This window comes from Parasteatoda tepidariorum, chromosome 5 (assembly GCF_982258835.1).
Source record: "Parasteatoda tepidariorum strain Cologne lab strain chromosome 5, Ptep-v5.0, whole genome shotgun sequence".
Classification (NCBI taxonomy): Eukaryota; Metazoa; Arthropoda; class Arachnida; order Araneae; family Theridiidae; genus Parasteatoda; species Parasteatoda tepidariorum.
This window is the reverse complement of record NC_141759.1, coordinates 40,099,286-40,126,902: the sequence shown is the minus strand read 5'-3', so window position 1 is coordinate 40,126,902 and position 27,617 is coordinate 40,099,286. Positions and strand designations below refer to the sequence as shown.

At 31.4% G+C, this 27,617-nt stretch overlaps 1 protein-coding gene across 2 annotated transcripts in view; it reads left to right on the top strand.

Moving 5' to 3' along the window:
• Positions 1-19,537, top strand: part of LOC107438212 (neurexin 1) — a 302,816-nt gene extending 283,279 nt beyond the window's left edge. Inside the window, exons 16-21 of one of the 2 annotated variants that reach the window (XM_071185922.2) lie at positions 4,980-5,099; positions 5,331-5,509; positions 12,309-12,480; positions 14,152-14,405; positions 15,958-16,069; positions 17,444-19,537. In XM_071185922.2, coding sequence (XP_071042023.1) covers positions 4,980-5,099; positions 5,331-5,509; positions 12,309-12,480; positions 14,152-14,405; positions 15,958-16,069; positions 17,444-18,354 — 1,748 coding nt within the window. In that variant the 3' untranslated portion in view covers positions 18,355-19,537. Of the gene's footprint in view, positions 1-4,979; positions 5,100-5,330; positions 5,510-12,308; positions 12,481-14,151; positions 14,406-15,957; positions 16,079-17,443 lie in introns of both variants that reach the window. The other variant, XM_071185921.2, reaches the window with a different exon arrangement.
• Positions 19,538-27,617: the final 8,080 nt, after the last annotated feature.

The following is a 27,617-nucleotide window of genomic DNA, read 5'->3' as shown; positions in this document are numbered from 1 at the left end:
ACGTTTAATTCCACTTACGACGTGGCGTCTTCAGCAATAGTTGAAGCTTATTTCAAAAACTTAAAAACAACTGTCTTAGATGGATATGGCAGTATACTTCGAGCTGACAAATTTTTTGTAAAGCATATAAGTTCTATTCAATCAGCATGTGTATACAACAGAGCAATAAATAATACCCAAAGAAAAAGAAATATTACTACAATAAAGGATGAAACAGACTTTTCAAGTAATAAACGTCCGAAACGAGAAAAAATTTTTGATAAAGAAATTATAATTAACTCAAAAGAAGGACAAACAGCATCAAATGAATTGGATTCGAATAAAAAAAATATTATTTTTGATAACGTGGATAATGATAACACGAATAAGCAAGGAGGTTTACCTAAAGCGTGTCATAATACAGAAAATTATGAGTTATATAATTTGAATAAAGAGAAAACTGCAAAAACAAGTACGACCTGGGAAGCTTTTGATGATAATTTTGGCTATCTGTTCGCAGAAGAGAATTGGAGAAACAAAAATAAGACAAATGAAATCAATAAACTAGAAAAATTATTGGATACTTATTGTGAAAAAACCGTTTTAGAAAAATGTGGCCATTCCAATAATACGAATGCAGATGAAGAAAACTTAAAAATTTCACTAAAGCAAAATAATAAAAAAAGAGGGAAATACCTAACACCTTGTCCAGAAATATCTTTCATACATAATCGACCCATCAGAAAAAAACAAAATTCTATTATAAGGAATGGTAACATTCAGTCTGCTCTATATATTGGGACAAGATTAATGGAAATTCGAAATACATGTGCATTTGATTCCATAGTGGAAATAATGTCTACAGCTTACATGGATAACAGGCATTATTTTTTAAAATTAAATGATATCAATAATGATGAGCAAATATTTTCATTCATAAAAAAATATGCAACAGCTGGTTTTACAAGAAATTTCTACAAAGATAGAGCTCTAATTTTAATGAATATAATAAATAGCGATAACTGCAGTATTTTAAACTGCGCAATTAATATTGGATCAATTATAAATCAGTTGTTTAAAGTAACTCCATCAGCAATCGAAACTGGCATATGTCCTCACTGTGGAATTTTGAAGAAAGATTATACTTTGATTGAAATTCCTTATGATGAAATTATTGAGCTATGTTTGAAAGAGTACATTGAAACCTTTGTGGAACAATATTTCTTGGATAAAAAACTGAAATGTCCCAATTGCGAATCAGATATGACAAAGAAAAAAAAGCCTGGTATCCATATATTCTGCGACATAGAAATTATTCAACAGTTTCGCCAACATCACAATGAACAGACGGTACTTCAAGATATACCAGAAAAAATATTGATTCAGAAACAGCAGTATATATTAGCTGGATTCGTACAGTATATGGGACCAATCGAACACAATTCAATAGGGCATTATATTTCCTTTTGCAGACGAATACGGAATTCCTGGGAAATACGAGATGATATGCTAGGTGAACGTAAACTTTTAAATGATTCATTAAATAAAAAAATTAATCCACATATTTTGGTCTATACAAATTATGAAGATTAGTCGAATTAATCTTTTTAAATACTGTTCGAATTTTTCATAAGTAGTTGTTTAATGTAGTGCACAGAAAGAAAACATATTTTCTTAATAGCTAATGATCATTTGATCGGATTTTCAATTTGATCATAAGATCAAAAGATTTCAAGGTGTTCGCTTTCTTAACAATTGAAAATTATTTAAATTGTAAAATACGAAAAAGAAAGTTTTGATATTAAATTATAAATATTAAAATATTTGTCTTTTCTGAAACTTAAATTTCAATGGGTCTACGAGACTTCGAATTGTTAAAATAGTAACGAAATGATTCATGAAAGAATACCTTTTGTGTTAATACACGATTGGATTTACTTCTATTTCATGTTTTTTTTTTCAGTACTTTTACTCATTATATCATACTTTACATATGTTCTTACTTGTATTAGAGTAATTATTTAACACATTTATTTGGTTACAACATTGTGAAAAAAATATTTGTAATTGCTAAAATTCTAATAATGATTAAGACCCGATTGTAAATAGTATTGGTAAGTTTTGTGCAGTTTGTTTGAAATTGTTTTCTCCATTGTTTTTGCATAAATTAAAGTTATGTCAGTTTGAGAATGTAATTTAATATAGTGATAAGATATGTGTTTCTATTTTGTATATAATTATTTCTATATTTTACAAAAATCAATGTTTTTAAAAATAAAATGCCTAAATGCTAATGAAGAATTCTTAGCTACTCTTAGATTTGAGAATTTAATTTAATATAGTGATAAGATATGTCAGATATATGATAAGATATGTATATTTGTGGTCAAAAAGTGGTCAAACTAATACAATACAGAAATTGGATTTTTATATATTTTTCGAAAAAATGCGAAGTTAGCCTCCGAATTTAATTTTTAGGATTATGTCCAAAATAAGGGTGGTAAAAAAAATTAAAGGGTGGTCATTTGTGGTCAAAAAGTGGTCAAACGAATACAATATAAAAATTTGATTTTTATTCATTTGGCGTGAAAATGCGAAGTTAGCCTCCGAATTTAATTTTCAGGATTATGTCCAAAATAAGGGTGGTCAAAAAAAATTAAAGGGCGGTCATTTGTGGTCAAAAAGTGGTCAAACGAATACAATATAAAAATTGGATTTTTATATATTTTTCGAAAAAATGCGAAGTTAGCCTCCGAATTTAATTTTTGGGATTGTGTCCAAAATAAGGGTGGTCAAAAAAAATTAAAGGGTGGTCATTTGTGGTCAAAAAGTGGTCAAACGAATACAATATAAAAATTTGATTTTTATTCATTTGGCGTGAAAATGCGAAGTTAGTCCCCGAATTTAATTTTCAGGATTATGTCCAAAATAAGGGTGGTCAAAAAAAATTAAAGGGTGGTCATTTGTGGTCAAAAAGTGGTCAAACGAATACAATACAGAAATTGGATTTTTATATATTTTTCGAAAAAATGCGAAGTTAGCCTCCGAATTTAATTTTTGGGATTGTGTCCAAAATAAGGGTGGTCAAAAAAAATTAAAGGGTGGTCATTTGTGGTCAAAAAGTGGTCAAACGAATACAATATAAAAATTTGATTTTTATTCATTTGGCGTGAAAATGCGAAGTTAGCCCCCGAATTTAATTTTCAGGATTATGTCCAAAATAAGGGTGGTCAAAAAAAATTAAAGGGTGGTCATTTGTGGTCAAAAAGTGGTCAAACGAATACAATATAAAAATTGGATTTTTATATATTTTTCGAAAAAATGCGAAGTTAGCCTCCGAATTTAATTTTTGGGATTGTGTCCAAAATAAGGGTGGTCAAAAAAAATTAAAGGGTGGTCATTTGTGGTCAAAAAGTGGTCAAACGAATACAATATAAAAATTTGATTTTTATTCATTTGGCGTGAAAATGCGAAGTTAGCCCCCGAATTTAATTTTCAGGATTATGTCCAAAATAAGGGTGGTCAAAAAAATTTAAAGGGTGGTCATTTGTGGTCAAAAAATGGTCAAACGAATGCAGTTTGAATTTTTGATTTTCCTCATTTTCGGGGGCTATCTTCGCATAGCTATAAAAAACCGTGTGGAGGCTTTCAGTTATAGGAGGCGTTGCATGTGCCCGGCTATTGTTTTGAAAGCGGATGTGGAAGTAAAACAATATAAATAAACTTTAAAAAATTTTAATTTTTAATGCCGTGTGATAAAAAGTTAACAATCACCTATATGTGCTTTACGAAACCCGATATATTTGCAAGACTTGTGTACACCACAAGTTTTGCAAACATATCGGGTTTCGTAAAGTCATAATAAATTGGTAAAGAATTAAATAGTAGAACTTGAAAAGTAAGGAAAATTACGCCCACTTTTTAAAATAGTCACCACGAGATCACTGCTAACGAAAACACGAGTTTACTCGTGACCGGTCAGCAATGTGTTAAAAATACCACTCAGAGGTCTCGTAGAACAGAGTTTTCACACAGCTATTTCTTTACAAAATAACATGTAGTGGTGGCCAGAAATCTATTTAACGGTTTGACTCATTTTCGCAACCGATCTTAAATTTTTCTAAAACTTGTGAGAAGCCTGAACCTATAAATGCCTTAAGTCAGACACTACGCAAATTTTCTTGGAGAATATGGTTAAATAACAATTTATTTAATTGTTATTTTACCATATTCAAACAAAACAGTCAAATTACCATAAATAAGATGGTATTCAAACTGTTAACTGTGAGAAAAACTGTCTATTAACTGCTTTCACTTAATACGGTTAAGCAACTAGAATTTCATTGCACTAACTAGACCCACCTAATGAAATCACTTAGTTCTTGGTAGATGGGTACATATTATAGCTCAGAGGGCTTATCTGTCAATCTCATGATCGATAGAACGGGGGTTCGAGTCCAATCGTTGACACCACAATATTTCTTCCATTCCCTTCAACGCATGAAGAGTTTCCAGTGTCCTGATTTGTGTCCCTGGGCTGTTAGAATACGATACTCTCATTCACGTATAGATGGCTTCATCATACAGCTTTTAAAATATATCTCTAATGTTCAGTTAAAATTCTTTTTTACGGTTTTGAAACCATGCGAGTTGTAAATGGTTTTAAAAAAAGTGCATAGTTTTGTATTTATGGTGTTTTTAACCATACTAGTTGTGAACAATTTCAAAATCGTAAAGGTAAAAAATTTAAAACGCTCATATCGAAGAGGTTAACGAAAACTGACTACCACTATTATTTTCCTACGCCTGTGGGAACCTTGGTTCGACTCTATACAAAGCCTTCAATTAATTAACACGATGTTATTTACACATAACAAATATAAATTTGTTTATAAAAATCAAACTGTTCTTTCTTTGTTATGATAAATATAATTTCATTCATACATATGAAATGTAAATGAATTATTTAATATCTCTTTCTTTTTCCCCCCCAAAATTAGGTCCCATAACAAAGTGCAGCCATACAGCTTGTGCCAATCACGGAGTGTGCGTACAAATGTGGAACAGTTATGCCTGTGACTGTGACATGACATCTTTCTCGGGACCCATTTGTAATGATGGTAAAGAAAAACAAATTTATACTTTTTTTGTTTTTCGTAATTTTATGTTGTTTTTTTTTATTCATTGAGTGATGAATGGTTGTGTATTATATGTGTAGATGGATAATATAATTAATTATATTGAATTGATCAACTTTCATAAAATTGTGAATTTCTACATAATGGTAAAGTTATAGTACTATGTTATTTCAATTTTTCAGCTAATTTTTTTTTCTTTCGTATTTGATTCAGAGAGCATTTCGTACGAATTTGGTCCAGGGACGGGACTTATAACTTTTGCTTTCCCCCCGGACAAAATGCCTGATACCAAAGCAGATCTAGTTGCTCTTGGATTCATCACGATGGCTGATAATGGTGTCCTAGTAAGAATAGATAGCGGTACTTCTAACGACTACATGGAGTTGGAGATAGTAAGTCCTATCTATTCTTCTTCTTCTTTAACGTCACTTTACTTATACTTAAAATGCATGTTTGAAAGAAACTAACAGAACTCAAAATACGCGTTTAAAGATATATTCATGAAATGTGTGCTTTAAAATATGGATATAGTTAAAGATGAGCTTTGGAGGAAAATGACATATTCTTGAAATGCGCTTTTGAAAGTGCTGACATAGCTCATAATGTGTAATTGAAAACGTTGACAAAGCTAAAAATGGGCTTTAGCGGAAAGGACATGTTCTGAAAATGTGAGCTTTAGGATATTATCACAACGCGTTTAACATGGTTTTTCAAGCTCTTTCGTCAAGGAAAATAACATAGTTTAAAATAATTTCGTCAAGAAACATATATAGTTTAAAATTATGGCGCTTTACTTCAAGTGTGCAAGGCACTAAAACTGTAAAGGTTACAGTTTTAGTGCCTTGCACACTTAAAGCAAAGCGCTATAATTTTAAACTACGAGGCGCATCCGGAAAGTAAGTCTCCCTAATTTATAAAAAAAAAAACGAACTCGCACTTTCAGGAACATATTTATTGGCAACAAGTACAACAATGTCTCAGCTATTTTTCAACATAGCCACCACCAGAATTGAGACACTTGTCGTATCGTGGGATCAACTTTTGTATCCTTCTGTCGTAGAACTCTGCCGCCTGTGAATAGAACCAACGTGTGACAGACGTCTTCAGTTCTTCGTCGCTGCCAAAACGCTCACCGGAGGACAGGAATTTCTTGAGGTGCAAGAAGACGTGAAAATCACTGGGAGCAATATTAGGGCTGAAGGGTGGATGATCAAGCAACTCCCAGCCAAATTCCGTCAGAACAGCTGCTATACGCCATGCCGTATGTGGACAAGCAGTGTCATGGAGGAGCACAACACCTGCAGTAAACATTCCATGACTCTTGTTTTGAATGGCAAGTCACAATTTCCGCAGTGTTTCGCAGTAACGGTCACAGTAACGGTAGACATCTGTCACACACTGGTTCCATTCACAGACGGCAGAGTTCTATGACAGAGGGATACAAAAGTTGATCCCACGATACGACAAGTGTCTCAATTCTGGTGGTGGCTATGTTGGAAAATAGCTTAAACATTCGTGTACTTGTTGCCAATAAATATGATTCTGAAAGTGTGAGTTCTTTCTTTTTATAAATTAAACTTACTTTCTGGATGCGCCTCGTATATATACCATCTTGGGGTGAAAAATTATCCGGGCTTAAGAACGGACAAATAATTTAAATATTTTAAAGTCATTAAACGTTTTTAATATATCCAATTTGGCGACATTTTCCCACCTAGATGAAAATTATCAAAATCGCTACCTTATTCTCAATTTTTGCAAATTTTTATGAGTTCAGACAATGCAGCATTGGGGTAGGTTTACAAATATTAAAAAATTAAACCACAAATGCTTTTCATTTTCACAAAACTGTGACTTTTCTCAAAATGGACGTTTTGTGCCTTTTTCAGAATAAGCATAGAGAGCGCTGGTTTTAGATAGTGGGTTGTGCATGAACACTTATGTGATAAAAGTGACTGTCGGTATTGACTTGTACCAAGTGGTTATTTCTTTTTGTCACCTACCACTTTAACTTTAAAAATACACTGTTGAGATACGAATATAAATATTTATATTATTAAGATATTTTGGTGGACAGAATTCCCTTGTTTATATAGAATAATACTTTATAATTATACACTCGTATTTCCATTTTTTTCTTTTTGTTAAAAAGGAGTCATCTTTTTAAAAGGACACTGGGCAGGGTTGAATAAAGTGACTAGACATGATTTGAATACTTCATGTGTGACTCCATGATCAATCTACTTCATGGAGCCTTCGTATGTAAAAATTAAGTAAACAGAAATTTGCTGAATTAGACTAGTTTAACTTAACTTTAGTTTAATTTAACTATTTACAGAAAATGCGATTCTAATCAAGCCATTTAATTAAGTATGTTTAACACTCCGGTAATTAAGCTATTTAACAACTATTTTATTAATAATGCTATTAAACAATCAATTTTTTTTTGACAACGGCTGATGGTTATAATTAAAGTTACGCACGATATTTTCAAAGTTGGACACATGTTTAATGTTATGACAAACTCAAATTTTTCATGAAGCGCAAATGCTGCATCTGGTAAACTATAATTAAGTTAAACAGAGCATATAACGTAATTACTTACACCTGTCCAGAGATAATTGTTTTATGACAAAGTTTGAATAAATAGATTAAGAATGGAGAGACCATGGAAAAAAAAGTGACAAAGAAAAGACAGCGATTCATCTAGAAATTAATCAGCCAGAAGGTAGGCTTAGGGAAAGAAATATTTCTTCTTTATGGCATGTCTTTTTTTTTTTTTTTTTTTTTTTTTTTTCTTAGTGACAAAATTTTTACACGCATAATTACAAATATATTAGAAATAATAATTTAGATCCTTAAAATATTTCGCTTCACAAGTATTCAAGCAGATGATTGAAGGAAGGGACTTTTAGAAAAAACTTCCCATTATTTTTTAGAAGAATTAGTAATTGTTTGGTGTTATCTGAATTTCGATAGAAGTTCATCCGTTTTAATTTTCACACTTCAAAACTATTAAGTATCTGCCGTTTTTAACACTTCCTGTCGAAAAACCGCACTTTGGTCTGTAGAAGTAGCGATATAACATTTTATTTCACGATTGTAAGCAAGAACTATTTGACAATGTAAACCTTTAATATTATTAACCTCTTAATCAGGGACCGATCAAGACAAATTCAGGCCCAAGGCCTACCGAATTCTCCGGGCCCCTTAAAAAAGATTTTGAAATTAAATTACTGAAGTTTACATAATATTTTGAGTAATTAGTTCTAACAATAAAAAAGAATCTATTGAACAACATGATTCAAGATAAACATTCTAAGAAATTTTGAAAGCAGGTAATTAAAGATTATTATTCTAAGATGAAGTTTACGAATCTATAAATTAAAGGAAAATATATAACAACAAAACAATGTTATGTCAAAATAAAATTAGTTTGGTGACCACTAACAATTGAATAATACTTTTATTGTAAGCTGTAATTATTTTTCATTTAGTACTTAAAGTAACACAAAGCTATACCACCTTCCATTAGACTTTTTACTAATTTTAAAGGCCCCTCAAAAATGGCGGGCCCTAGGCCCATGCCTATAGACAGGGACAGTATTTCACCCCGCCTCCTTCCAAACGCGTTCCAAACATTTTTTCGAACGAACCATTTCAATGGCATTTCCTATGTGAATTTAAGACGGCAAGATTTTTAGTTTATTATTGAAATAAATAAATTTATATAGCGCTTCTAAGGGACATATTCCTAATTTATGTAGTTTTCATAATATGGGATATTCAGTAGATTTTATGAGTTAAGTGCATTAAATGCTATAAAAAAAGTTTCAAAATGGTTATCTTTAATTTTGATCTATAAAAATTTAAGCGTCAGTACTATTTTTAACTCTTGTTTCATGTTTATAATAATGTCTTATTTTATTTAGAATTTGTTACATATTCTTAACCTACATCTAATTTTTTTCTTTAGTTATGGAAAGGCATGCATTGTTTAAAAACGTGCAGAAATTAATTTTTAATCTATAATTAGATTGTGTTTATCAATACTAATGTCTGTTTATTAAATTATGTCTGATGATTAAATTTGTAGTTATTGTAAACTTTGTTTGCTTAAGATTTTCTGATTATTGCTGCTAATTCTCATAAGCTTTAGTTTTTAACTATTAAATAGGAATAAATTATGTAACTAACTTATTTAATCTGTATACATATAGTTAAATCTGCACAGAGTTTTAGTTTAAACTCAGATTTATTTTGACTTGAGATTTTTTCTTGTTTGTATTTGTCATCATCATTATTAATCAGTTTTTAACAGTAGTTTTATGCATTAATTTTTTGAAAAAATTAATATACCTTATTATTAGATAATTAATATTAGATTATTTCTTAACGTAACTAGTGTAGTGCTATGTTAAAGTGTAGTGTTATGATAGTGCAGTGTAGTGCTATGTTAAAAGGGTCAATACTATGTATAGTTTCCAGAATTTTAATATATTGAATATCTAAATTATTTTAAAAATTCTAATTTTCATTTTAAAATGTGAGAGGAACAATTTTTTTAGGTGTTATATATGAATGGATCTTAAAATCTCATATTCCTATTTTATTCTATAAGAAAGTGCAACATGAATTTTTTTAGAATTTTTTAAAACATACTTATCCCATACATAAACTTTTATTTAACATTCATATTTATTAATCTATGTATTCACATAGGTGTTTAAATTTTACTTATTTAATAATATTAATTTCACATGCATTTCAAATAAATATAATTCAAATTTTTAATAAATTTTTTAATTTAGAAACTTAACTCTTTTTTAATTAATGTATGTATGTATACATATTTAGTTATACAGCTTTTATATTTGGCAAATGTTACTGTTATCACTTTTTATGGAATAAAATTTGCATTTGACAATCTGAATCAAAATTTTTAAGTTACCTTCATAGTAATATTTTATTTGTTACAGTGCTTTGGCTTATGTTGAACATAACATTCAAGTCACCATTATCCAAATTAATTTTTAATTTCATAATACTAATACCTACAGTTTAATTGGTTGTAAATATGTTTTAAGACCTGTCAACTCTCAAACTTTTGTTTAAGTTTCATATTATTTTTTATTTCCTATCATTTTAGTAAATTTACCAATAAATTTGAGCTATTTTAAAACCTTGTATCTTAAATGTTTTATAATTTTCACAAATTTATCTGACTTTATTCATGCTCCTTACATAACTTTTTAATTTGCTTTAAAGTTTTCATAATTATTTACAATTAATAAGTTGTCTCAATATTATTAAAAAAATTGATTTAATATAATATACATATTTTAGGAAAAATTAAACATAAATTAGACATAACATTTTCCAAATAATAAAATTCACAAATTTCCGATTTCCAGATTATAAATACAATTTATATGGTAAATATTAAACACAAATTCTCCCAATCATATATACGAAAAGTTTTCATAATCATTTACAATTAATAAGCTACTCCAATTAATATCATAAAAAGAGATTAACATAATATTAATATATGCAACACTTTTTCTTGCCATTTCAGTGGTTAAATTCGACTCTATATTAATATATTCAAAGATTTAGTTGTCCCACTTTTAACTACATGAGAAACGCCATATTGTTTGCTCCGTACAAAACAAAGTTTGGAACGTGGAGAACTAGTGACGTCGTTGATGACGTAGGACTAACCCTGTCTATTGGGCCTAGGCGATAACCAGGCCCTGCTCTTTATGGTTGCATAGTTTTGAAGAAAACGATCAAAAAAGTGCCCTAATCCTAAAAATTATATAAAACTAAATGTGTGTACATGTACAGGGGTTGGACAAAAATATGGAAGCACTTCTATATTAACTCTAAGTAAACACTCGTTCTTTTCGCTGGAATTGTGTTGGAAAAAATTTACGTGGCCAAAATGTTGGAACATTTTAAAAGATCGTGATTAAAGGTTTTAAAAGAAAAAAAGTTAAATTAAAGCTTTTTAAATTAGATTAAAGCTTTTAGATGTCATTTTCACCAATGCAAAATAGAGATCGACCAAAATAAGGAGATGAAGTAAAATAACCTTTTGTTTAACACGTTCACGCCAGGGTGATCCACCGGTGGGTCACGCTAGATTGTCTCATCAGGCGGCTCATCGGAGTAAAAACTGGTAACAAATAAATTTCATTTTTTAGTTTTTTTCCGGGAATAATAAAAATCCATAACTACCAATTGTTTTTAACGGATGCAATTTTTATATTGAATTGCTTCTTTTCAGTGAAAAAAATTCCTTATAGTGAATTGTTATTGTTGAGAATAGATTAACTCCTCCCGAATATTATCAAATATTGAAATAGTTCTTCTTCTAGTATTTTCTCTTTTCCGTCCCGCTTTCAGGCGCAGCACCCGGCGTGAACGTGTTAACTGAACAATTATGAAATCATTCGATAGATGCTGAATATAGGCAATAGGCGCGAATTGACACTAACCGATTCATCTAAATTAGAGTAGTCATGTACTGGAAGTTATATAAATTTAGAAAAATAAAATCCACAGAAGAATTCTGTAGAAATAGAAAAATTTTACGTTGAATTATTGGGTTTATTTCATTAATCTAAAATTTTTATATTACTAATAATAAAAAAAATTTATTATAGTGGTATTAATAATATAACAATTTTCTTTATTTTTATCCACAGCAGAATTCTGTGGAAGTAGAATAATTTTCGTTCATAAATTTAATTTATTTCAACGAACTGAAATTTTTATATTAAAATAAAAAATATATTATTATAGTGGTACTAAAAGAAGAACTAAACTTTTTTTATTTTCATGCGATCATTTTGGTCGACATAAATTTTGCATGGGTAAAAAGAACACTATTTCTAAAAGCTTCAAGCATAATTTTTTAAATTGTTCCATCAGTTTTCTCAAGCGAATTCTTTCTAAAGTTAGAAGTACATCCATATTTTTGTCCAAACCCTGCATGTGTTCATTTTTGGGTTAATCCCAAATATATGTTTAATGAGTACTGACATCTAGTTAAAAAATAAACTAATAGAAGTCTAGTTCTTTCCTAAGTCTAAGTAGCTAAAAATTTATTTTTTTTCTTCAGAAAATATTCAACTTTCGCAACGAAATATTCAATCTTATTCCTAATTTAACTCCTGTCCACAGGTAGATGGAAACATATTTATGGTTTATAATATGGGAACTGAAGACCATCCTATTGGGGAACACAGTGTTCATGTAAATGATGGACAGTATCACGTGGTCCGTTTTACACGCTCAGGGCCGAATTCGACCATTCAAGTAGATGACCATAATGTGAGAGTTAAACAACCACCAGGTAAGTAATCATCTGATTATCAAATTCAAGATATAAATCAATATTTAGTCTGCAATCAACTCAAGTAATCATTTTACTTAATTTACGATTATTAGGACTATAATATCAGCATAATCGAATAGTATGTTATTAAAATATATTGATTTGATTTTGCTACAAAATTAATATAAAATATATACTTTAAAAGCAATCTGGAAAATACCCAAACCTATTTATTATGATTACAATAAAGAAAAATAGAGCTAGAAGGTGATGTTACTTCGATAAAAGTATTCAGCTGTGCAGCTTGTACAATGGATAATGAAAGATTCTTTGTGAAGCAATAATGAACCTCATTTTGATAATTTCCATTGCTGGAAGAAGAAAAAATTGTGTCGAAATTTACTCGTTTAATATATAATTGGTTTGATTGTAAACGTCGCTGTAGATTACAAGACCCACAGCTACCAACTTTTACGATTTTTTCTAAAGATTTTTTATAAAAAATTTTGTTATAGAATTTTTTTAGGAAAGAAAAGAGCAAAAGCATTAAAATAACTATCAATATTTTTAAGTTTCGTCAGTACTTGACCCCGTCCGTCATTCTATTTATTTATTTATTATCACACATACATATACAGAATTGTGTGCTCTTTATAAATTACGGCTTAACCCTAGTAAACTTGAACATCAAGTACAAAAAATTAAAGAAGGACAACACAAAGATACATCTGGAGTTGGGGGGAGGGGATTCAAACCCGCTACCATCACGCTGTAGAGTGTTTGTTGGATCACTGAGACTACTCGGCCAGGGAGGCCCCACACACAACCACGACAACATTTTCGGGGGTTTTCTATACATTTTCGTGTACATTATTAATTAATTATTTCGCGTTGGTTTAAATTAGTTTTAAATCAACATTTTTCAAACCCAGTATCACTCATTACGAATTAAAATTTGCTAACGTTAAAAAAAGGCACCTTTCTCTCTCCGTACCACACTCCTCAACCATCCGTGGAAGTATTCTGGCTCTAATACCACCGAGAACATTACATTAAATGCCTGGTTAAAAAAAGTTCCATAATTTCAAGGAAGCAAATTTTTTTTACTGATTTTTGCAGTTGAAACTTTTGTGTAACCTATAAAACCAATCATATAAGGTGTGCAAAAATAGAGTATGATTTTTTACCTGCCATTAAAACTTTGCCCCACGCTTCTCTTTGTATACATAGCGCTCCATAATCCATATATGTTATTTTTAAATTTTTTGTTAAAAAGAGAGTAAAAAAAAACATAGGCATTTGGGGTTGCAAATTAGTATCTACTCGAGGAAAAAACAAAACACGCTATCGAGATGTGTCGAATTACTAGTGAAAAGGGCAGAATGAAAACATTAAAACCAGTTGGTTCGACTGATAAACATGCAGGTTTGGATCATTTCAGTTCTGCCTTTCTCAGTCATTATTTCATAAATTTCGATTGTCTTTTTATTTATTTATTTTTTAAATATTGACAGCTAATGGTCATAGTTTTTGTCTTTATTTTTAACAAAGATTCTAAAAATATATATTAAAGGTGTTAATAACAACACGCTGTACATCATGATATATCCAATGAAACTAAATTTTACGTTGACCTATAAACTGTTTGGACAATTTTGAGCTGAATTAGAATTTATTTCATTTATATAGGGCGTCAGCTGACAGTCTTCAACAGCCATTCAACAATTCAAGTAGGTGGAAAAAAGAATCCCCTAAGAGGTGGCATAGAAAGACCTTTCCAAGGTATCATATCAGGTCTAGTGGTCAATGGTGATCGAATACTGGATATGGCTGCAGAGGATGACCCCCGGATATCAGTGCAAGGAGATGTAGAGTTACTAATGTCCTTACCTCTAAGTCTTCAACAGAGATCAGTGCCGCAAGACCACCATCAAATGCAACAGGTATGGTCTCACACTGGCACGCATTTAAATAAAGTTCTATTCGTAATTATTTTTTTTAAATATATTGTATCTGCAAAGTTCTACTTGATAGTAACTTAACTTTCACTAATCACTACTCTGTCCAGTTTGGTCCTTCCACTAAACCCGGAGTGCGCAAGCGTGAAGTACGTATAGTCCAGCTTTCACGAGAACTCCTCTAGACTATAAGTCTGTTGCTATGGGAACAAGAGTAAGACCGTTCCCAATGATGATAATTTGAAGAATTGACATGACTCTCTTTACCTATATCATAACGAAGAGATTATCTTCTTAGGGATGGGATGGGATGTCACGGAAGGTAGCCGTGACCACCCTAAGATCTTCATTTTCGGCAAATTTCGTCTAGCCATTCATCATATTTACGAAAATCATATTTTTAGAAAAACTCAATTCAGTAAAATTGTAATTTTTTGAGGTGTCGTTCTCTTATGTCTGAAGATAAAATAAAAAAAGAATGAAAACTTTAAAAAAAAAAATGGTTTTTCTGCTTCTTCATTATGTACTCAAATTAGAGTACACCACGCATACACCAACAAATTAAGATAGCTGCAAATCAAAAAGCATTATGACATTCTTGTATTGTAGAGATGTTTTCCATATTAACTAAAAAATATTAAAGACTGCACATCAATGGTTCCATTCAAGTTCTGCCTTAAATGTACACTTAAGAATGACTCTGAAACAACTCAAAAACTCTTTTTAATTCAAGCTCATGAAAGAGCCGCTCAGAAGGCAAAGCGATTAACAATACACTTAATTGATGCTGCTTCATTTTCAAACTGCTCTCACTATGTTATGTTCAAACTTTTAATGCACCTAATCTCATTATCTTATGATACTATAAAACTTTGAAAACATGTGGAATCTGATCACATCTAGCATAGCTGCTATATGAATGTGGGCTGACTTTCAATACAAGGTATTCTGTAATGTTCATCTTTAACATATATTTTCAGAAGCTTTTTCAAGAAATAAATTTAAGAAAACTATGAGCATACAAGAACGCTGTAGGAAGATGTCGAATCACTCATGAAAAAAATGCGAGGAAAACTATCAAAATCTGTTTGGTTTAACCTGATGAAACATTGGGGTGTTTCAAATAAACGCCGTTCAACTCAAACAAACAGATTTTGATTTTTTTTTTTCAGTCCAATCTTTCTCAGTTTTGGTTCTGAAATTTCAATAGCATCTTTCTTTTTCCCTCTCTTGCATATTAATTTGCGATTCTTTATGTGTATACTTTTCCTCGCTATACTTTTGACAGGGATTCTAAGAGTAAATATTTTTACAACAAACTGCTTAGAAAATTCAAAAAACAAAATAAAAATGTTCTTGCCAATGAACCCAAACAAAACAGAAAAAAGTAAACATGTTTCAATCATTTAAAAAAAAAAAAAAAAATATTGGAAGTTTTAAGTAATTGTCGTTTTATTAAACATCAAAGAGAGTTTCTGTTGTTTAAATGTAGTCCACTAGAAAATTATGAATAATAATTCTTTTTTGCACTCTGCAGCATGCAGGAGCCTCTCCAAATTATGAAGGTGATGATTTGGTCTACTCAGGAGGTGGTGGTTCTGGCTGCTGGGATGACGAAGATGATTGCGGAGAAGCGGAATCTACACCAGGTAAAACACGTATGTCAAACTATTACCTTTTCCATTAGTACACAAACTATACTAACTTATTATACTTGAAAATATAAAAACTTCATTAGCTTCAGAAATTATAAAGGTTGACAGGCTTCGAACGTTCGAAAAAAAGGTGCCCATTCTCAAGACCCATCAGACGTGAATAAAAAAAGCATAATAGATATGAAAAAAGAAAACATTAGATTGCCAGCGAAAAAAGAAATAAAGGTGAATTACAAAACATAAAAAACCACGGTAGCAGAGGAGAGTTACGGTGGCTGAAAATGGCAAATCAGAAAAGTGGAAGGGTAGGAATCAAGCGACATGTACACCATAGGAATAATACAGTAAAAATACACACGCAATATAGCATTACTCATCAGCATAACTATTGTGACTATCATATTGGTAATGTATTTATTTGCTTGATAACTTGCGTGTATTTCAAGTTTTTCCATTTTTCTCAAGTCAAAAGAATTATGATTTGAACACTCCAAACTGGCGCGTGACCGTTAATTACTATATTATACCTCACTTTTAATTCATTTCTAATCTGAAATAGTATTAGACAAACTATGTGATTTTTCCTCAAAGAAAAGTGATGCATACAATGTCTCTTCCTTATTTTTTTCTGTCGTGCAGTTCTTTTATGATATTATTATAGGATCAAACAAATTACGGAATTTCTTCCCCTCAATAGAGGATTTCTTCCCCTCAATTCTTCTTACACTTGCTTTTCAAAGTTATACTTAGCAGTCATCAATATGAATCTCAATTTACTCAGGTCGTCGGGCTACCGAAGCAGGGGTGCCATCCCCTCCGCAGAGGATCAAAATTGTGATGGCATGTCTTCGGATCATCCTCCGGGATGTTTCCCAGACCGTCGCCAATAGCCCATTGTGCAGCTCTAGTGCGACGTAAATTAACAACAATAACAATTTACTCAAATATTCAGCGTAATTCAAATGCCTTTAGATAAATTGTAAAGATAGATCAGGCTTACAGGAATGGGTGGCTTCTGCCGAGGAACATTAGGATAAATTCACAGAAAGGGGTAACGGATTTTTTTAAATTTTTTTGTGGAAATAATTTTTTAAAAAAAAGTCGACAAAAAAGATTTAATTGAATTTTCTTAATCTATGAACATTTATTTTCGAATATTCAGTATTTTATAATTCTCGGAAAAGGAATGAAAAACGAGTAATTTGTATTAAATTAACTTCTTAAAAAATTTTGTTCTTCAGGAGCCGTAAGCAAATTTTTTATGTTTCGTTTAAAAAATTAAATTAATTGAAATCATGTAGTGCTGTAGCAATCTACTTCGTACATTTTTCTTTCACTTGAACCAGTCTTGTTTTTTTTATTTTGCAGGAGATGATCTCATCACTCCAGTGTATATACCACCTACTCCAAGACCATACCCTCGAACTACACCCAGTATAACAGGGGGTGGTGGAGCAAGCTATGTTCATGGTCGATCTTCCATTCCTCCACGACACCCTGTGGGAGGAGGTCTGGAAGATACCACTTGCGATGACGAAGAAGATTGCATCGAGGGAGGTTCCGGACTGGGTGAAGTTAATTTCACTCCTCATCAAAATACACCAGCAACTCCAACGTTTATTACAACCACCGGGAGTCATCGGGATAATTTAGAGAATTTCGTCTCACCTCCGAGAATGCTTCCACCTCCAACTCATGACGACACCGTACAAAGGATCATTATTACGCCTCCAACCATTCTTTCAACCACCCTCTATCGTAGACCTATACCTGATGATGTGGTGATTACACATCAACAACGTCCAGCGCCGCCTCCGCCATTGTATCCCGTCATTCCACAGCAGACACCGCGACCTCCATTCAGAACATCTTCCAGAGCACCACCGGTTCCATTCATTGTACCAGTTCCGATGGATCCTGCTATTGGTCGAGAAAACAACAGGCCCCCTCCAAAAATCAAGACATCATCTGCAGCTGACAACACAGCGATGGTCATTGGTATCATAGCTGGGGTATTGATCGTAGTTGTTATAGTCGCTCTTGTTGTTTACCGGGTCAGGAGCTGGACGCTAGCTGCTTCTCCTGGTGCAAATGGCTATAAAGTAGATGAAAGCCAGAAAAGATACCACTTTCCACCAGCCGGCACTGCGCCCTACCAGTCCCAGCCACCTTCAGCTCAGCACATGAATGGAGTTCTGAAGTGTGACCCCACCCAGAACAAAATGGTTAAACAACCAAAAAAGAAAGATGTCAAAGACCTCAAAGAATGGTACGTGTGAGACACAAACAAAAATAGAATGTGTCGGTATATTTGTCTAGCACGATATAATTCTACTCGTTCCAACCATTTTTTGGTCTTTTAGGTCTCTGCATGATCTTTCAAAAAATATAAATATGCTTTTCCCAATGCTGTTTTTGCGTGCCAACGCGGACACAGTTGGCATCACCATCGAATGATTCAGGTAAACAGTTCCTTGAAGACGAATTTGAGGTTTTTTTGTGTTTATATTTTATAATTGTGGCTAGTGTCAGCCACATGTGAACATCGAAAAAAGTGGTCAAAAGTTTCGAATTTGTGTTGGTTAATTGTATAAAATTAAGTACTAAGACAGATTGAATACTGTTGCTTAATGGTGCAATCTCTGTGTTAGTTTGTTAACAAACATGCTTGCTTAAAAGCAAAAATACTGGTAAAAGCAAATGCAATAACGTAATTTCTGTTCGAGGTAGACAATATCTAAACTTATAAACCTCTTTCAAATGCAGGAATGCCAAAATTGGTGCAATAAGGACACCTACAATGAGTCTTTTAGCATTGTTGTATATCAAACTCTGCAGAAGACCAAACATCCGTTGGAACGAGTTTACAAAGACCGCTGTGCCAGCGAGATACATGAAAGAAGCCTTTTCTGACAGAAAGCATCTCTTCTGTGATTAGATAGCTGGAGCAGCCATTTCAATTATCAAAGTGTTGCCAAACGTTTCATCAGAAATGTTCCACGAGAGATACTGCAGAGGATTATTGAGAGAATTTATAACTTCAGCAATATGTGTTAACCAATGGATTTTGGGGAATTAGCACCGTTGCATTTCGCACTCCCAACAAATATGAACGAGCATATGTCATGTTCTGAATATTAATATATAAGAAAATAAGAAGTATTGTACATTAATATATTTACCATTTTGATAACTCTAATTTCCTTTTGGAAAATAAGGTGACAAGAATCGAGTTTAATTTAGTGCCATTAACCCTAATTTCTAAATTCATTGTGCAAACTAACTTTCTCATTAATTAATGAATAAGAAAAACCTTAATTTTTCAAAAAATTTTGTAAAAAAAAATTTAAGATATTCAAGCGTTATTAACCTAATAAATTTCACTTTAACAGTCAAATGTCATAATCCTAATTCCTAAATTCATCGTTCAAGCTAATCTTTCTAAGTGATAGAAAAGAAAAACCATAATTTCGAAGAAAAAAAAATTTTAAGTTTAAATTATTTAAATAACACTATATCCGTATCCATTGTATTCAGTCCCTTTGGAACTGGATGTAAATATTCTTAAACATCGAGACGAGCAATATTAGACTTAAGTTGAATTCTGAATTAATTTCGAATCACCGAATCAATTCATCGGTTTGAAGCATCATTTTTACCCTGACGATAATCTATTAATTCGATGATACCAATCAATCCGAGACTAGATCATATAAGTGCATTACTGCAGTGTAATATTAAAGACATAAGTTGGGTTCTGAATCGGAGATTCGAATCAACAAATTGATTCGTTTGTTTGAATCATCATTTTTTCATTTTAATAAAACCTATTAACTCGAGGTTTTGAATCACCGGGTATAAAAGAAAGATTCGATTTATAATTCAAAATATTGATTTCATTGGATAATTTCAAGCATTTTAAATAATTTATTTCGTATCGCCATTTTTATCGATTTTTTTGCTAAATTTGAATCACATTGCTTATTCTTTTTTCCCAATTTACTGTTAATGTACGGGTATTGAGATGATGTTTCATTTCACACAGAACTGGCTTAACTTAAAATATAATCTGATTCGAAGAAAGCGTTAACAAATCTCATTAAAGGTGCTGTTAAAATAATTCTATTTTTTATAGTTCAGACACGAATACTAGTATTATTAAATTAAGAATAACTATGCAGGAAACAACAGCAAATTTTTAAAATTTTGCAATGCCTTAAAAATGATCGTATTTTCAATTTTGCCTCAAAAACTCCAGAAATGTATGTTTAGGCAACAAAATTAGAGCTATGGCACTTAATTGAACAATCTTTTTTTCTTTCAAGAATGGCTAAGTTTAGTTTTGAATAAACTATTTCCTTTAAAAACAATGTTTTTAGAGCTAGAAAGCTTAAAAAATATATTTAAAATACCTCCTCTTTTTAATTATTTAATTCGAAATTTTACAAAAATAAACCAATTTCCATATTATATCCATTATAATCATTTATGGAAATTAAAGAGATCTTAACTATTCTTGAAATGCATGTATAAAGTTTATAATTAATTTATTATAACAAATGCTTTAACATCTACTGCTTATTCAATGACATTATTAATTCAATTTTTTTCCTTCAATTTAAAAACATGATTGTGTTTCCTAATTTATAAAATAAATCATTAATATGATGATAAAACAGAGCCTTAACTTAATCATTAATAATCATAAATTACAAAAATGAGGTTCATAGTTAAATTTGTAACTGCATAATTATCTAAATATATTATTAAAAATAATTATTTAAAATTGTTGAAACCAAATAAAAACTTATGACATTTAATTCGCTCATGAAAGTCACATTACACATCAACATTAGCAACTCGGAATGAAAATTTCCCATGTTCTTAAATGAAGGGTTTTCTGCAAAAAAGAGGTCGCTTCATTTTTACACATTTATAACTCACTTAAATATTTATTTTACTTGAAACAACAGGAGCTACGGCTGGCATACGAGAGATTTAGCACTGTCACCTAGCTTCTCGCATGTACGCAAATTTACCTCAACTGAGATTGTACTATAGCAATTGCACAGCGTAGACACTACGTACTTTCACGTGTGTGAAGAATCAAATGGGAAAGAGATGTTGCACATTCACATATGTAGATTCTGCGCAGCGCTTGTTACTACGGAACACTTTTGGTTCATTGCAGATCATAAATACGTGAGCGCGCAAATTAATGCTTGAAAGAACTGCATATCTCCATTTCCCCAATATTTTCAGTTTAAAAAATAGATATGCGGCGATAGATGTAATAAAGAGTTGGTATCACCGTTAGGTTAGAGCAGGGATGGGCAAACTACGCCCTCCCCGGGCCGGGCCAACTGCTGCCAGTCGGAAGGTTTTATCCGGCCCGCGGATGGAATTTTAACTTGCCGATCTGTGGTGAATGTAAACAATATATATTATACATCCATTTTTTGGTCTAATTTGTTTAAAGTTATTTTTGTTCTTTCTCTTTTAACAAAGTACTGCTGACATTTTTGCTTTCTCTATTTTTGCTCTACGAAACATAAAAAGATGGAAATAGATAGCACAGACAGCTTTAATTGGTAAAATGTTGAAAGTTGAAGTTCTTTATAGAATAGCTGTAGATTGGCTCGCCAACGAACGTTTATCTTTCTTGAGGAGCAGATGTACGGAATATAATATAGGTGAATTGTAATTCGAATAAAAAATTGCACAATTTACATTTTGCACATTAGCTATGGATGAAAAAATGAAATCGCAATTTCATTCATCTCATTAAATAATTAAATTACAACTTTTATATCGTTTTTTATTGTAGAAGTTTTTACTTGGCCCACCTTCGATTTTTTGCCCTCCGCCAACAAAGTTTGACCATCCCTGGGTTAGAGCAAGAAAGGGTTCGTCTGTGGAATTTTAAAACGGCAAATGAGAAAAAATTTAAGAATGAAGCTACCTCCTTTTTGTAGCAAACTTTTCAATTAAAACACACACAAAAAAAAAGAAAAAAGACAATTCTATAGAACTTCTCGAGCAAGCACTACACATACATCCACTATATGGATCGCCTTTTAAATACCGGTTATGAGCAATATGAAATTCGAAAGTTAAATAGAAACAAGCTGTGCTTTTACAATTACTTTTCAACAACAAAAAAAAGGGTTTTATTTAGAATATCTATATATTTAATAATAAATCGAATTAGTGTCATTTAAAGCGATGGATGTACTTAATTCAGAAGATCAAAAAATTAAAATAAATTATGAAAAAGGAGCTCTTGCCTTATATCAACTTCCACAGCTTTAAAATACACAATTTTAAATTAAGATTCGTTAGCCATTACAATCCTATGTAATCTTAACAATAATAGCCTTATCCAATGTGCCCTAGTGGTCTACCCTTCTACTTTTTGGGTTCAGAATTAGCTTACAGCACAGTTTGATCAGCTTGTCTAGAGTGAGTAATATCATTTGGCCCAGTATGTCTTATAGAGTTTAGTGGTTTTTGCACCATTAAACTCAACATTCAATCCAAATCCTGAAAAGCGAAACATATTCAATACAACTTTAAAATTCATATATGAAGTGCTTACCAAACAAATATCTATTTCCTTTTCCATGAATAAAAAGTGTTCCATTTCAGAGCTCTTAAATTATAACATTACCTAATGCTCAGATTAATGTTTAATTGATGAGGGGAAACGTTATCAAAATCAATGTTTTGATTCAAATTATCAATTACCAGCAATAAAACTGAGAAGTGCATATTGAACTTTCGCCTTACACTGATTTTAAGATTCTCTTAATAAACTAATTATTACATTTTATTACTTTGAGATTCACGTGATAAATAGAATTGGAATATATTATACATAAAATATAGTTGTTAAAAAAGATTGGTACTGAAAATATTTCATTTTTGCCTTTTTTGATGACAGAATAAATTATCCACTTTTTATTTAACAGTTATAACTTATACAACATTTTGTAAACTTTAACGAATAAATCATGGTGAAATATCTCATAGAAACTCGACTTAAAAGAATAACAGATTCATAAATAAAACACTTTGGAAAAATAACAGGAGCTCCCAGATACAACGAAATTATAAATATTCATTTGATTTATTCCAGCACCATTTTTCAAAAATTAATAATCAATTAACGAATTAATAATCAATAAATATTTGAGTTTGGAAATAATACGGAAGAAAAACCTTCACGATCTAAAAGCACCTTCTTTCGCGGTGACGCCATTCTTTTCAAATAAAAAAAAAATTTAAAAGTACCCTTAGTTTTTACAACAACAAATAAATACATATGTTTAAGATACTAATAAATAGTGGAAGTCACGGGTTGTTTATTTTTCTTTCTTTAAAAAGGTAGAAATACGATGTTTTTATTACCAGTACTTTATATTTTGCAAAAATTAACAGACATATTGTGTGATTGTGTCACTAAATGCATTCATGCTTCTTTATCTCTCAGGGTTCAAACGGTCTTTAAAAAGTTGCATAGGTGCCAACTTGTACGGCTATTGAGAAATTTTTTTTGTAATGGGAATAATATTTGCATTTTAGTGCAAAAAAAAAACCTTAATTTTAAAAAATAAATCTTAAATTGTTTTAACTACCATGACAAATCAATAATTCACACCTATGTATATAAGATATATTAGACAATTAATCTTATGGTGAAATGGCTTCGAGATTATTAAAGTATTATTTTATTATTGTAATATAATTATAAATTATTAAAGTATTATTTTATTATTGTTGTTATAATCTTCTTGGTACAAGTATTAAAAGACTATCACTTTCTATGATCTTTCTCAACAGCCGTACACGTTGGCAGCTATAAAGTTGTAACAAATTTAAGAAAGCTATCACAACACTCAATATTTCTGAAACAATATAGTAGGGTCGCCACGGGCGACTAAAAATGTAAAAAGTGCTGACTAGCAAAATTCAAACTTTTTTTTGAAGATTATACCTTTTGCAGCATATTTTTTTCAGTTTTCTTTTGAAAGTGAATGTAAAAAATGTTTGTTATTGAATAATATGAAATGTAAGCCATAGTGGTAGTTACGATTGAATATTTAACACGTTCACGCCGACTGTTGCCCCTGAGAGCGGGACGGAAAAGAGAAAATACTGGTAGAAGAACTAATTCAATATTAGATAATATTCGGGAGGAGTTAATCTATTCTCAACAATAACAATTCACTGTAAGGAAATTTATCACGGCGAAGAAGCAATTCAATATAAAAATTGCATTCGTTAAAAACAATTGGTAGTTATGGATTTTTATTATTCCCGGGAAAAAAATGAAATTTTTTTGTTACCAGTTTTTACTCCGGTGCGCCGCCCGATGAGACAATCTAGCGTGACCCACCGGTGGGTCATCCCGGGCGTGAACGTGTTAAAGTGATAACAACTAAATAAAAGTGAATTGAGTTTCTACCAGTTTTTGCATAACTAGTCGCTTAAGGCATCGCTGATATAGGAATGCCAACTGCTCCGGATTCAACAAATTATTTTAAATTATGCCAGGTAACTATATATTAAAGTTTGCAGAATTTTATTTACTTTTGCAAAAATTTCAAAAGGCTCAACGCGAAACAATTGTAAGAAAAGTTGGGTTTTATATACGCATTTGATTTATTTAATAGTATTGGTAGATAAGAATTCTATAAATTGAATTTACATAACTGAGAATCATGCAATAAATGTACCAATACAAAAATATTTAGCCACAATCCGGTGCAAGTTGGTATCTCAGCAAATATACCAAGCTATGAAATTGCAGTTTCGAAATTTAAATTGAAAGCTAATAAATAGAAATATGTAGCTTCTTTATTATAATATGAACACCATTTCTCAGAACCTAATGTCTCTTGTTTTACTCTACTAATAATAACAAAATAATGGATTCTTTAACTAATTATATATTTGAAACAAAAATTTCTTTTTCTTTTAATTCTAGAAAAACATTTAATTTAAACATGAATTTTTTTTTTTATCAATATTGATGATAACATCATTGATAAGTAAATAAATGTTATCATTTTGTTGTTGATTATTCTTTTTATATCTAAAGACCATTTATAAATGGTACGTCCAGAGAGAGCTGTACATGAGAGAGATATTTATTGGTTTCTTTCTTTTAATGTAAATTAGGTCTGTTTTTTGTGAATGAATACATATGTCACAAACAAAAGTGAAAATTATGTTAGCATATAGCCTATAGTCTTCAAATAAGTAAAGCAGAAATAAAGGTTGACTGAACCTCAAATTTGTTGTCTGTCATGACTTACAGTGATGCCTATCACACTGTTAGATAACAATTAAGTAAAAATTACTTGTTATTTTATTTAAGTAAATATTTTTTTAAATAAAAAATTACTAGTTATTTTACCATAGTCAAACTAAACTAGTCAAACAACCATAAATAAGATGGTATTCAAACTGTAAACTGTGAGAAAAACCGTTTAATAATTATTAACTGCATTCATCTAATAAGGTTAACACATTCGCTGCCACTAAAAATGATATTTCCATCTTCTGAAGCCGGATTACAAAACAGGGTTTTAATGGTTTAAATGTTCCTTATATTTTACTAGGAAAACTAGAAAAACGAAGAAACATATTATTTTCCTGTTTAGAGAGCGTTTTTTTTTCTGACGCTCTGGAGCGTCAGTGGCACACAGACTCAACCTTCTTTGTGAGTGCCACTGACGCTCCAGCGCGTCTGATCAATATTCTCAGAAATTACTGGCATATTGCATAAAATAGCAGCTTAAAGGAATAAAACGAAATACCATCCAAGTATATGTAGTACCATTTATGAAACAATACTGAAAATATTTACAAACAATAAGCACTGTCTCAGAATCCGACATTTCTGCGTCCGAAGATTTCCAACCGTAGTCTTCGTCTGTGCTATCATAATCCGAAAGGTCACTATTTTGTAACAATTCTAATATTTCGGCATCAGTCAATATTTTATTTACTTTTCTTAGGCTGTGAACATAAAAAAAATTACGCACACAAAAAATTCGAACAAAAATTTTTAACACCAACCACAAAAAACAATGCTTCACTAACGTGCCTGAACAACCTTTCCGTTCAACTTCCAAAGCCACACTCTCCGGGATGTTTCCAAGACCGTCGCCAATAGCCCATTGTGCAGCTCTAGTGTGACGTAAATTAACAACAGCAAATCCAAAGCCACACTAAACACGGAGCATAAAACTTATCATAGTCGGCATACCAGGAGACAGGCCCGTAACCAGGGGGGGACTGTCGGGACAAATCCCCCCCCCGAAATTCTGCGATTCAAACTTTTTAGTCTTTCTTTAAGCCTCTCAGTAAAAAGAAAAACAAAAACTGTCGAATCAAACCTTTTATTAACTAACTTTATTAAGCATATTTCGGGATAATCCGGTTTGTCCTAAAAAAGTAATCGAAAAATTTTCTTCAAATCCCCGCCGCATGTCTTTGCAAATGTTTACAAATTGATTATAATTATTATGTAATATTTTTTAATTACTAGTTTAACTTTTGCAAACAACAGAATAAACAATAGTTGTTACAATGTTTTCCCCTACTTTGCATGCCTGAAACCGTCCCTGCTCCTTACCATATCCCCCCCCCCCCGAAAAAAAATCCTGGCTACGGCCTTGCCAGGAGGTGCCGCTCTGACGCGCCAGTGGCAGCGAACGTGTTAAGCAACCAGAATTTTAAAACACCAACTAGCCCCTCCTAATGAAGTCACTTAGTTTCATCAGATAGGTAGATATTATAGCCGAGAAGACTAATTTGTCAATCTCATAACTAACAGGACAGGAGATTGAGTCCCAGCCTTGACACTACCATATTTCCTCCATTCCCTTTGCAGATGAAGAGTTTCCAGGGTCCTGCCTGAACTCCTTAATTTGTGACCCTGGGCTATTAAAATACGATACTCTCCTTCACGCATAGATAGCAGCAACTTAAAGCTTCTAAACCAACTGCAATACTCTGTTAAATTACTTTTTTCACGGTTTTAAAACTAAGTTACTTGTAAATGGTTAAAAAAAGCATATAGTTAAATAAATGTGGTTTGTTAACCATACTTGTTGTAAACGATTTCAAAACTGTAAAAGACCGTGAACTGTAAGGCACTTTTTTTCTTTCCTTAATAAACAGACTCGCTGTTGAGCCAAAGATAATTCGGGGCTTTCTCAAAAAAAAAATTACAAAAACGTGAACATTGTTTTGGAACAGATACCATACTACTATTAAAAAGAGCTAACAACGAAATAATTACTCTACTTGAGTACATTAAAGGCAAATTTTATCGCAGATGAATAAAATATACTTGATGATGCATGAATTTTTATTTGGGTAATTAAAAATATTTAGAGTCCATTTACAGGGTGCATAGCCAAATTATTCAATAAAAAATAACCACCTTCTAAACACTCAAAAAATATTTTTAAGAACTTTAAAAAAATACAACTAGGCAGGGTTGGAAAGTTTTTGACAATTGACGGTT